The sequence below is a fragment of the Lactuca sativa genome, chromosome 8 (genome assembly GCF_002870075.4).
Source record: "Lactuca sativa cultivar Salinas chromosome 8, Lsat_Salinas_v11, whole genome shotgun sequence".
NCBI lineage: Eukaryota > Viridiplantae > Streptophyta > Magnoliopsida > Asterales > Asteraceae > Lactuca > Lactuca sativa.
The window spans coordinates 5,060,811-5,075,138 of NC_056630.2; the positions used below are offsets into that span (position 1 = coordinate 5,060,811).

At 34.1% G+C, this 14,328-nt stretch overlaps 1 protein-coding gene across 1 annotated transcript; it reads right to left on the reverse strand.

Annotated features, from left to right (window-relative positions):
• Positions 1-1,408: 1,408 nt before the first annotated feature.
• LOC111903372 (guanine nucleotide-binding protein subunit beta-like protein) lies at positions 1,409-3,088 on the reverse strand. The gene is made up of 2 exons (XM_023899147.3): positions 2,108-3,088; positions 1,409-1,760 (listed from the first exon to the last, which is right to left on the reverse strand). The coding sequence occupies exons 1-2, from the start codon at positions 2,993-2,995 to the stop codon at positions 1,659-1,661; spliced, it is 990 nt and encodes a 329-aa protein (XP_023754915.1). The 5' UTR covers positions 2,996-3,088; the 3' UTR covers positions 1,409-1,658.
• Between the last annotated feature and the right edge of the window lie 11,240 nt (positions 3,089-14,328).

The following is a 14,328-nucleotide window of genomic DNA, read 5'->3' on the forward strand; positions in this document are numbered from 1 at the left end:
TGGGTTTCAACTTAGTAAGTCAGTATAAAAGAACTATTAACAAGATATCTACCCTAATAAATGAAAATGACTTTGCCACATGTCCTCTTCTCATTCATTTGGACACATGGCATTTTCTATAAATTTTAAATTTTTCTATTTTCCACTTGTCATTTTATTGTATTTTTGATTTTATTAAATTAAAATCCACATTTAATATATAAGGTAATATATATGTAAGGTATTTATTAGAAAGTGGTTTATATATGTAATGTATCTAATGCATTAAAGTCTCATTAATTTTAATAATTCAAAAATTTTCTTATTTTTCTTATAAATTTAAAGTTTTCAAATTGTTAAAATTGTATATTTAATTTTTTTTAAATAAACTCATGTAATACATGGGTCTCACACCTAGTATTAAATATACCAATTTACTGCCGGCATTGGATTCAAACATTGGCCTCCCCTATAAAACACCACTACCTTACCAATTGGACAAGAAATTTATATGTAGTTCTACCTTGACACATACATGAATGTATTAAATGAGAAGTTTCTAATACAACTACTGTTATTATTATCATTATTATTTTTATTATATTTAAAAACGTAAATAAGTATAATACTTCGTAAATAAATATACGTATATTTTTTTATGTATTTATATGTAGTTTGTAAGTAGTTATATGCATAAAGATACATAAAAAAAACTAATAAATATATTTATTTATGTAAAAATACATATAAATATTTTCACATACAAATACAAAATTCCTCTTTTTACACGAAGAAGATGCTGATATTACTTCAGACCATATCAACATTTGTCTAGTATGTCATGTCATTTGTCTAGTATGTCGTGTGGCATAGATGACCTGAACTAAAGTAAAAAAAATATCCACTTTCTTAGGTTTTTTTATTAAAAATAAAAATAAAAAAAATGGACTGATTATTTTTACAAAAATTTTGAAGTTTTCTGAAGATTCTCTTATATTAATAAAATTGTAAACAAGCCCGGCGAGAATTCTGGGACTTTTCTTGATATAAATTAAAGATGAAAACAAGCACAACACTAATCAAGTGAGGGCTCTTTATAATCGTGGAAGCTCAGCCTCAAATTCATTAAGAGTCCGAAGGCTCAAGCTCGGTTCACGAAGCATATACGAAAAGCTTGGGATCAACTTGTTAACATGCTCATTTGACTTTGAAGCTTGTTATTTTTCCATATTTTATTATTTCATATATATATATATATATATATATATATATATATATATATATATATATATATATATATACACACACACAAAAACCATCAGACTCGATAATTAAATGGGCTTTATTCTAGGCTCAAACTCGGGCCATTGCTCATTTTAAGGCCTGGCTTGTTTCAAACTATAAGTTATCTGAGTTATTTATGCATCCCTAAAATCAATAGTTTCTATTTGCTCTACATAACAGAAATCAATATCACAAGCAGTTTATGAAAAAGAAGACATATTTCTTAAAAGCAAAAGCAAACTCAATCAAGATGGTCTCCAGAGCTAAAACTTCCTTAACCGATAAAAACTCAAAAAAAATCAAGCAAATATCCAAAATATTAAAAATGAGACCTACACAGCTTAAAACAGCTGGCATTGTAAAAGCATCATCATATCCCTCTTCCTGAATTGTTTCTAGTAGCGTCCAATTCCCCACACTCTAACAACTCCATCAGTATATCCACTGAACAAAGTGCTTCCATCTGCACTCCAGCTCAAACTTGTACAGTAGATAACCTGCATCAAGGCAAATGCAAACAAAAGATGCTTAGCAAATATTTATTTATGATACTAATAAACATATGACAAGACAAACAAATCTACAGCATTCTCAAAGTATTATCTGTAGAAAATACGATAGATTAGATATACGTATTTGTACAAACAAACTATGTGCAACTTCAAATCTCATGAGCATACTTAGAATACTAAGCATACGTCCTTAAACTGCTACCAGTAGGTAGCTAAATTCATTAAGTCCATAAAAAATCAGGCATATTCGTACTCAAATTCCTAATGTGGAATACAAAAAATAAAAGTATGTGAAATTTAATGTATAAAGCTTAAAGTAAAAAGACAAAGACCTTAGTTTTCCCAGCATTAGTTTGAGTGGTTGTGCCTTCGGCAGCCATTTCAGACTCCTGCTTGAGATCGACCTTAAGATCGACAACAATGCTCTTGCTCTCCAAATCCCAGATCTTAATGCTGCTCTCTGTGGCTGCGCAGAGCCAATACCTGTTCGGGCTGAAACAAAGAGCATGGATGATGGAAGAGGACTCTAGAGAGTACAATCTCTTTCCCTCTGCCAAATCCCACAGCAAGATCATCCCATCTTTACCACCACTGGCACACAACGAACCATCAGGAGATACAGCGACGGTATTGACATACCCGCCGTGTCCAGCTAAAGTTGACCTGAGCTTGCAATTAGTGAGGTTCCAGATCTTCACCGTCTTATCCCAAGAAGCTGAAACGATTGTTGGCTGCAACGTGTTAGGGCTGAAGCGAACACAGCTAACCCAATCGTTGTGTGCGTCACCGTCTTGAATTGTGTATTTGCACTCGCCGAGAGTGTTCCAGAGTTTAATCGACTTGTCCCGCGATGCCGAGACAATCTGACGGTTGTCAATGGAGAAGGCGACGGAGAGGACGTCCTTGGTGTGGCCTACGAAGCGTCGTGCGGTGGTTCCAGCGTTGAGGTCCCACAGACGGAGCTCGCCGTCCCATGATCCGGATAAAGCGAACTGACCGTCAGAGGAGAGGACAACATCTTGAACGAAATGAGAGTGACCTGTGAGACGGCGTTGGGCAACACCGTAGGTTTTGTCTTCTTTTGTAAGGCGCCAAACGATTATAGATTTGTCGCGAGAAGAGGTGACGATCATGTCGGAGTTATCGATTGGGGTGGCGATTGCGGTAACCCAGTCGGTATGGGCTCTCATGGTGCCTCGTAAGACCAACGAATCCGCCATTTTTCCTTCTCGCTCTTTCTGTCTCAACCAAAATGTACGCAGGAGAAAACGATTGCAGAGAGGCTGTGAACGACTGAAAACAGGAAGAAACCCTACTTGTCGCTAAAGTAGTGAGTTTATAGTGGGCTTTTAGGGTTTTGAAAAGGCCCTTATTTAAGATATTGAGACTTTGGGTTATGGCCCTTTGATCTTTTCGATTTACCTCAAATATGGTTATACCTTTTTGTTATTTTTTACGGTGTAATTATTTTTTCTATCAATATAAACAATTTGATCCAATTTCTTTTATATTCTTGAAAAAAAAAAATTAAGATAGTGTTTATTCATTTTGTATTTGATATATTTGGTTTTCTCGCACCATATGCGACGGAGTTAATGGGTCATGCATACTAATGTCATATCTCCTATATTCACATATGTTTTCAAAAGAATTAGTTTTATTATTCAGAAAGGGTTAGCGCCGCAGCTTATTGTTCGTTTATCTTTTATCGATATGTATTGACTTTTTATCTATGTTCATGGAATATCTATTATAGTTGCGATTTAAAAAAAAAAATCCTTATAATATAATAATAACACAAAGTTATAGAATGTCCATGTGTTTTAATATGATGCAGGTTTGACCCAACTTCTGTTTTCATCACGCTGATGTTGTTGTATTTTTTTTAACGGTCCTTAGCCCTAACTTCATTAGAAAAAAAAAAATTGTTAACTTGTTGTGAAAAGATAAACTTTCCCTTTCTTTTGTTTTTCCTTTTTTATTTTCTCTTTTTATTACAACAAGATAAAGAATTCACGTGACCCCATCCTCATCGTACATCTCTCCCATCTTCGTTTGATTACTTTCGTCCACTAACTATTACCCTTCCTCCTTCCTCCCTGCTCCCTTTGATTTTTGCCGACACCCTACGACAAAGAATCCAGACAAAGCTTCAATTGGATGTAAATATGTGGAGTCGACCCCGAGCATACACAAGCTTGTAAATATGTGGAGTCGACCCCGAGCATACACAACCTCAGCTTGAGCTTATTTAAATTAATGTGAGCTCCAGATCGGCCCGTTTCGAGCATAGTTTCAGAGCTCGATATCGACTCGTTTCAAGTATAGTTTCAGAGCTCAAGCTCGGCCCATGAGAAGCATGAGATCAAGATTCGACCTTTTTAAGAGTCGATCTCAAATAGTTTACGAGTAGCTTAACTAGAGTGTAAACGAGTCAAGTCGAGTCGAACTTGGACAGGCTCGACTCGGGCTTGTTTAAGTTATGAGAGGCTCGAGCTCGAGCTCAACTCAATTCGAGCTTTATTGTATAGAGCTCGGCTCGAGCTCGTGAAGAATTATATATGCTTGGCTCGGGCTCAATATCGGGTTTTTTCTGATGGGCCTAAATAAGCATAAGTTCGATTCAGTCTCGTTAAGAAACCCATTTAGTAATACCCGTAAATCCCTAATTCCTCAAATATATTTTTGTTTTAATATGTAAAAATAATAATAATGTATATTATATATAGACTCATTTATGCTCGTTTAGACTCGTGAACTCACTAATTGAAGCTCGACTAAATGAGCCTCATATTTTGGCTTGGGCTTGTTTAACTCGATCTCAAGTCGCGCTCTTAACAAGTCAGTCCCGAGTAGATCACGAGTAGCTCGGTTCACTTACACCCTAAGCTTGACTTGTTTTTACTCCATCATTTTGAGTCTAATCGATGTTAACCCAAACTAATCAATTTTTATAGATCGTAATGAGTTTTTTGTTAAATAAACTTCAGTTTGCAAATCAATTTAATAACACATCCAAGCTAAATCTTATTACCATGGTTTTTCTTAATCATTATAGTATAAGTTAAAGGTATCATACATACTTATAAAGCTAGCATTTTTTTTGAATCTCATGCATTTGAAACCCCCATTCTTTTTTTCCTTTCACCACATTCATTTGAAACTCCCATGACTTTTTAATTTCTTTATAATAATAATTATAATTTGGTAATTAGGTTAAATAAATATCAAATCTAAAGTGTATTCATATATAAACTAAATTTCAATATTAAAATAATATCTTTAATTCTACTTATAAAATTATGTTTTTTAATTTTTAACATATTATACTTAATTTATTAGTTTTAATATATTGTTGGATGTAAACCATTATCATTTTAAATGTATAATTTTTGAACAATTTGTATAAAATACTTACATTATTAATTAAAATATATCATTATAGGCTCAACATAAATATAAATTTTATTTAACTTAAACAACCCAAAGATTATTTTATAAATAGATAAAAGTGATAAATTGTAGTGTCTTTTTAATAATGATTGTAAGTTGGTTAATAAGGTTAAATAAATATCAAACCTAAAGTGTAATCATAAATAGACTAAATTTCAATTTTAAAATAATATCATTACTTCAATTTATAAAGTTATTTCTTTAAATTTTAACATATTATACTTAATTTATTAGCTTTAAAATGTTGTTACATGTAAACCATTATCAGTTTAAAGCTACAGTTTTTGAACAGTTTGGACAAAATACATAAATTGTTAATTTAAATATAACATTACAGTGTCAACTTGAATATAAATTTTAGTTCCACTAAAAAAACCAAATAATATTTTGTAAATAGTTAAAAGTGATAAATTATAGTGATAAATGCAAAAAAGTAAATTGTAATATCAGTTTAACTAAAATATTTCCTAAATATATTTCTATAATCGTTAAAAAAATTCAAATAAATAGCTTAAAATAACTTATAATAACAATAGTTAAAAATAACTCTATATAAATCATTATATTGTTACCTTTAAAATCAAAAAATAATGTTTGATGTTTTAAATAATTATAATGATAGAAATTAAAACATTAAGCATATATATTTTAAAAAGTTAGTTAAAAATAATAACTATAAATAATATTAAACCATATATAATATTTAATTTTATTGGTGTGTAACTCGCGAGTAGAAACGATTGAGATTATGACGTTATAATATATTTATATATTATCATATAATTCAAAATAGTCAATATATTATATCAAATTAATATACGAATTATTATATCAAATTTAACAACAACGTTAGTGTTATATTTTAAAAAGTATATATTTGTAAAAACTTCAACTATATAGGTGTTTTTGCGCATTATAATGTCAACTCAAATATAAATTTCAATTCCATTTAAAAAAACTAAAGAATATTTTGTAAATAGTTAAAAGTGATAAATTGCAGTGAAAAAAGCAAAAACTAAATTGTAATTTAAATTTAACTAAAATGTTTCTTAAATATATTTTTATAATCGTTAAAAGTTTCCAAATAACTAGCTTAAAATAACTTACAATAATAATAGTTAAAAACAACTCTATATAAATGATTATATTGTTAGCTTTAAAATAAAAAACAATGTTTGATGTTTTAAATAATGATAATGATAGAAATTAAAACATTAAGCAAATAAATTTTAAAAAATTAATTAACAATAAAAACAACTATAAATAACATCAAATCATATATTGTATTTACTTTTATTCATGTGTAACTCGCGGGTAGAAGTCATTCAAACGATTGAGATTATGAAGTTATAATAAATGTATATATTATCATATAATTCAAAATAATCAATATATTATATTAATATAGTATATATAAATTATTATATCAAATTTAACAACAACGTTATTGTTATATTCAAAAAATCATATATTTGTAAAGACTTTGACTATATAAGTGTTTATGCGCAAGGCGCGGGCATTCGCCTAGTTAAACTATAAATGGATGAAAAACTTAAACTACTCTTGCAAGGCTTCCACATGTATGATTTAGCTTCATGTTGATGAGTTCGTAATGAATAAAAAAATGAGCTTAGATTGTTCTTTCAATGAATTAACCCATGAATATAATGATAGTGTACCGAGGGGACTTGAAAACATCATGCTCCCAACATAGGTATGCATCGATTGTGAATGGTTTTCGGTGGACGTAAAAGGGGACGATTTTAATGAAATCGATTTTGGGTTTACTTATCTTCAAATTGATCACAACTAAACATAGATATGTGTCGATTTTTATTTGATGTTCATTTGATGAAATTGAATTGGTTTCTTCTTCCATGCTCCCTGCGTGATTGTAAAACATAAGCCATATATGGCACCTTCCATTCGCTTATATGCAACCAAGAGCTCAAGAACTTAAATGTCACGGAATTCATATGAGATTTCCCTTGTCAGCTCGCTTTTGGAAATATCAAGTGAGTAATTCTCAGTGCAGTTGACAGAAACTATATTGGATTATGTCGAAAACCATATTACCCCCAAGAAAAAGTTCTATAACATCTTTAATTACCTAATTTTCCATGGAATTTAGCCGGATATTTGTTTTTTTGTTAAGTTGGATCGTTGGAAGGCTTGTGTAGATGTCGATCTTAGGTAGAATTGGGTGGGTAGATAATCAAATATTGTAACACCTAAAATTTCAAGACAAAATTTTCATTTTTAATTCTCAAAATATTACTCATAAATTCAAATCATCACATATATTGTAAGTTATTATCAAGACAATATCAGAGTATCCCAAAATCCTAAAATCTCCATAAACCGACGGATGTGTACAATCATGCATCCGCCTTCCCGAAATCTACATAAGTACCTGAAACACATTTAAATCAACATGGTAAGTACGAAGCTTAGTAAGTTCCCTAAATACCACGTACACAAATAATTAGCCTCTCATGGATATGTCTCGATAAGGACCCTCCGGTCATGTGTCTTAGTAAAGACCCTTCGGTCTCACAGCTCGGTATGGACCATCCGGTCATGTGTCTCGGTGAAGACCCTCCGGTCTCACTGCTCGGTATGGACCCTTCGGTCATAGCTCAACATATATATATATATATATATATATATATATATATATATATATATATATATGTATATATATATATACAGAATAATATAACAGCATAAGTCACAAAGACAAAATGCATAATAACACATAAAGCAGATAAGACCCTCCGGTCAGTAATACAAATAAGACCCTCCGGTCAATAATATAAATAAGACCCTCCAGTCAACAACATAATAAGACCATCCGGTCAATAATACAAATAAGACCCTCCGGTCAGTAATAACGGTGAAGGGTTATTTTTCTTCGGGTTAAAGGGTTCTGATTGGTTTCGGTTGTTTTGGGGAGATCGTTTTATGTTCTGATTTTTTGGATGCACTTCTCCGGTTATTGATTAGATCTGAGTATTGACAATGAGCGATTTCGAGGGTGAAATCAAATTTAAATGGGGGATAACTGTAATACCTCAAATTTCAAGACAAATTTTTCATTTTTAATTCTCAAAATATTACTCATAAATTCAAATCATCACACATATTGTAAGTTATTATCAAAACAATATCAGAGTATCCCAAAATCTTCAAATCTCCATAAGTCGATGGATGTGTACAATCATGCCTTCGTCTTCCCGGAATCTACAAAAGTACTTGAAACACATTTAATTTAACACGGTAAGCACGAAGCTTAGTGAGTTCCCTAAATACCACATGCACAAATAATTAGCCTCTCATGGCTATGTCTCGATAAGAACCCTCCGGTCTCACGGTTCGGTATGGACCCCCCGATCATGTGTCTCAGTGAAGACCCTCCAGTCTCACTGCTCGGTATGGACCCTCCGGTCATAGCTCAACATATATATATACAGAATAATATAACAACATAAGTCACAAAGACAAAACACATAATAACACATAAAGCAGATAAGACCCTCCATTCAATAATACAAATAAGACCCTCTAGATTTGTCTTGAAATTTGAGGTGTTACAATTGTCAAAACATTACTCATAAATTCAACTCATCACATATATTGTAAGTTATTATCACAACAATATCAGAGTAGCCCAAAATCCTCAAATCTCCATAAGCCGATGGATGTGTACAATCATGCATCCGCTTTCCCGGAATCTACAAAAGTACCTGAAACACATTTAACTCAACACGGTAAGCATGAAGCTAGTGAGTTCCCCAAATACCACATACGTAAATAATTAGCCTCCCATGGCTATGTCTTGATAAGGTAATGTGTCTCAGTGAAGACCCTCCGGTCTCACAGCTCGGTATGGACCCTCCGGACATGTGTCTTGATGAAGACCCTCTGGTCTCACTACTCGGTATGGACCCTCTGGCCAGGGAGAGGGCTTTGTTGGTGCCCCAATACACGGGTGATGAGAAGATGAAGAAAACCCGGTACCTTAACATGTTGAGAGCTGACATTCAGAAATATGTCAGTTACTCAGCGTGCCCGACCCTGGATGATATGATAGCCAGGGCACGAGAGAGGGAGATTGATATAGAGAACTTCGAGAAAAGGAAGGCAGAGGTTGGGCAGGCGACTGGGGTTTCGACGAAGAATCCCAAGGGATTCGACTTGAGGTCTCAAGGCTACTAGGGTCGGAGCCGGTGCGGGAAATGTAGCAAGTCACACAAGGAAGTTTGCAGAGCTGGGGGATCGGGCTGCTATAAGTGCAGCAAGACTGGGCAATTTAGCAAGAATTGTACTGCCCCTACCCCCACTATTCATACATCAAACCTGATTTGCTTCCATTTCAATAAGAGGAGCTTATTTGTATTACTGACCGGAGGGTCTTATATGCTTTATGTGTTATTATGCATTTTGTCTTTGTGACCTGTGTTGTTATATATATATATATATATATATATATATATATATATATATATATATATATATATATATATATATATATATATATATGTTGAGCTATAACTGGGGGGTCCATACCGAGCAGTGAGACTGGAAGGTCTTTACTGCTCGGTATGGACCCTCCGGTCATGTGTCTCGATGAAGACCCTCCGGTCTCACTACTCGGTATGGACCCTCTGTCCAGGGAGATGGCTTTGTTGGTTCCCCAGTATGCGGCTGATGAGGAGATGAAGAATAACCAGTACCATGACATGTTGAGAGCTGACATTCAGAAATATGTCAGTTACTCGGCGTACCCGACCCTGGATGATATGATAGTCAGGGCACGAGAGAGGGGGATTGATACAGAGCACCTCGAGAAGAGGAAGGCGGATGTTAGGCAGGCAAATGGGGTTTCGACGAAGAAACCCAAGGGATTCGACTTGAGGTCTCAGGGTCACCAAGGCCGAAGCCGCTGCGGGAAATGCGGCAAGCCACACGAGGAAGTTTGCAGAGTTGAGGGATCGGGTTGCTATAAGTGCGGCAAGACTGATCACTTTAGCAAGGATTGTACTGCCCCTACCCTCACTATTCAGACATCAGACCTGATTTGCTTCCATTGCAATAAGATGATCTTATTTGTATTACTGACCGGAGGGTCTTACCTACTTTATGTGTTATTATGCATTATGTCTTTGTGACTTATGCTGTTATATATATATATATATATATATATATATATATATATATATATATATATATATATATATATATATATATGTTGAGCTATGACCGGATGGTCCATACCGAGCAGTGAGACCAGAAGGTCTTCATTGAGACACATGACCGGAGGGTCCTTATCGAGACATAGCCATGATAGGCTAATTATTTGTGTATGTGGTATTTGAGGAACTCACTAAGCTTCGTGCGTACCGTGTTGAGTAAAATGTGTTTTAGGTACTTCTATAGATTCTGGGAAGGCGGAGGCATGATTGTACACATCCGTTGACTTATGGAGATTTGAGGATTTTGCGATACTCTGATATTGTTTTTATAATAACTTACAATATATGTGGTGATTTGAATTTATGAGTAATATTTTGAGAATTAAAAATGAAAATTTTGTCTTGAAATTTGAGGTGTTAGAAATATGATGTAACATCTGTGACCTGAGGTAATGCTAAATTATTTAATCTTGTAATTAATTGTTGGACTATAAGATTAATGTTGAATTATTGAGTTTGGGCCGTTATTGAGTTGGGCTGGTTAAAGACGTACGTCGGGCGTAAGCTTGTCGTACGCAGGGCGTAGTGGGAGCATTGGATGCGGGTGAGTGATACACGTACACACAACGTACCAAAGTGTACGCGCAGCGTACGCGAGCTGACTCAAAACCCTAATTTTTAGGGTTTAGGCCATATATATACATCAATATGCCCCCAACCCCAACCTCCTTAACTCGGAAACCCTTGAAACCTAACCTTCTTCATCTCTGTGTGATCTTGATCTTGTATAGCCCATTTTAGTAGCTTGGAGCTTGGAGGGAGAAATAGGAAGTTGGTGAAGAAGAACTTGTGTAGCTTAAGCTTAAAGATCTGAGACATCATCATCACTTAGCACTCATTTGAGGTAAAAACCTCAAAACTTGCCTCATGAATGCATAGATCTCTTGTAATGGGGTTTTGGACCTTTTTGGTCCCAAGAATGGAACTTTATGGTTCCAGATTTGTTTCTAGGCTTAGGGTTGCCACCCTTAGTGCTATTTGAGTCCCAGAGACAGAAATTTACCATCGTGAAGGTCTTGATGTGGCTATGCATGAGTATTAGTCATTTCTATGGAAGTAGGTTGTCATATTTCAAGTTTGGGTCCATATGGGGGTGTGCAAGCCACCAAGTAATCGACTTTATGGGTTAAGACACTTTATTAGACTCAGATATGTGTTTTGAGCTTTAGGTCTTAAGGGGTTAAGCTCTTTTTTGGAGATTATGGCTTAACAAGGTAGTACGCTGGGCGTACAAGCCCGTATGCGCAGTGTACAAGCCATGCAACATGTACGCTTAGCGTACAGAGGAGTACGCCCCGTGTACTCACTGAATTTAGGCTTGGTGTTATTTGGGCCTCTGGTTGGGCCATTCATTAGACTTTGCTATTTTGGGCCATAATGGGCCATCAAAAATCAGTTATTTTGGGCTAAGAATATTTTTGGGCTTAAAGGAAGGCCCATTTGAGGAGTTGGGCCCAATTTAGAAAATTGGGCCATTGGTGGGCCACTAGTAGGCTTGGAAAGGCTATCAATAATGGGGCCTTTCATGTTAGGTCATGGACTAGTGTGGGCGGGGCCCGAATCTCCTAGTTAGCCGAGTGTGGGCAGGGCCCGTATCTACTACATAGATGAGCGTGGGCGAGGCACGTATCTCACTAAGCGTGGGCGGGGCCCGTATTATATGGGGAGAGGCCTGTTAGCCAAGTGTGGGCGAGGCTCGTATCTCCTCGAGAGTGGGTGGGGCCAGTATCTCCTAGTTGCATGTTATGTGTATGGTATGTGGTAATTTGGGGAGACTCATTAAGCTTCGTGCATACAATTTTCAATTTTGGTTTCAGGTACTTCCGGTAGCAAAGGGAAGAGCTCGGGATGACTGCATTGCACACACTATGATGTTCTAGCCTCAGATGTTTACTCTGATATATTTGACAGATGTTTTTGATTGATATACCGTTCATGATGTTTTGAGATACTATGACTTATGTTTTGATGAGATGATTTTGAAAACCATGGTTTTATTTAATAATTAAAAATGAAATTTTTGGTCATGATTTTTGGGATGTTTCATATGATGAAAAAAAAAGAAAAGAAAGGATGTGTATGACATGAAAGGCATTGGGTGGGGGTGAGGTGAGGTTGAAGACGGTGTGTGAATTTATTATGTGATAAATGTTTTAAGAAAATAATAATAATAATAATAATAATAATAATAATAAAGGTAAAGTTTTCTTTTTAAAAATATTTAACATTAGAATCTGACCTACTTTGTCAAGGGGAGCATTTTTTGCAAAAGAAATATGAAACCACGTGTACCACGAATGTAACGAAAATGAAAGTTGGACCAAACTTGTTATTTCTAATATACATATCATAAAAATCATTTCTTAAATTTTATCTAATAAAAATTATATACCAGTATTGATCTCTATGTATAAAAAATGACAAGTTTTATTGTATATTTGTTTATTTTTCATATGATCATACATAAAAATTGACAAGTAAATCATTCATTATAAGAACAAATTAAAAAACATTTTTCCTCAACCACAACTAATTATTAGTATGTAAACATATGGTCTTTTATTATATTTTATTTATGGTAACTAATAGGGTTTCCTCGTGTTTGCGGTGGTTGGAATGTATCACTTTTGTGTGAAACTATAGTACATTATCTGAATTGGTAGCCACAATAAAGTATCTTGCTATTCTCTGCAAATCGCTCATTTACATTCGCATAATAGTCAAAGTACAATGGCAAAGAAAAATTCATCTTTTAGTAGGCCAAAGTCTTTAATAAATCCATAAACATCAACAACGTTTTTGGTCCATAAAGTTATTTTTTCCTGGCTTAAGGAAAAGATGAAACAGTATATGAATTAGTTAAAGTCATGGATGAAAGAAGAAAGAGCAATGGGGAAATACCAACAAGGGTCACATTTTGCTTAGATATGGAAAATGCACCTAATGGTGATGCACTTTAGTTTTTGTTAAAAAAAACAAAAAAATTGAAAAAAACAAACTAGAAAAAAGGTGTAAATTCAAAGTACATTGCTATTTAGTGCATTTACCACCTAAATATAGAAAATTCACCAAATCGAAAGTACATTGCTATTTAGTGTATTTACCACCTAAACATGAAGAAATGCAACAAATAGCAATGAAATTTGGTTTTTTGGTAAAAAAAATCAAAAACTAATTGCAAAATGCAAAAAAAAATGTGTAAATTCGAAGTGCACTGCTATTTAGTGCATCTAACACCTAAAAAATGGAAAATACACCTAGTGACAATGTACTTTGCATTTTGGTAAAAAAAAATCAAAACAAATTGCTAAAAACATAATAAAAAAAGAGTATAAAAGCAAAGCGCATTGCTATTTAGTTCATTTACCACCTAAACATGAAAAAAAGTACAACAACCTAAAATGGAAAATGCACCTAAAGGCAAAAAGATTTCATTGTCCTTTGGATTTTTATGTTTTGTAGTCGATAGCTACGTGAAAGAGGGCCATCGTCATTGCAAAACCAAAGCGTAAACAATACATGTAGAATGGAAACTACATAATCCAGTTAATCATGAATCCAAAGTTAACAACCGACAAACAACAAATTTCATAAATCAAAGTAGAATTATCAACATAAAACTTATATGGAAGTTCATATGGGTCTTTTTTTTTTTCAAATCAACATCCTGTCAAAACGATTCTAAATTCAAAAATAGGAAGGTCCATTTGTTGGTGTTTGGCGGTTGTAGGGAAAAGAGGTACGATTTTCATTAGGGATGTCAAAAAATACCGTGGGACCCCGTTCCGATGGGGACCCAGTCCCATTTGGGGGATTTTTTTTTTAAAATCGGGGGTGGGGAAAAG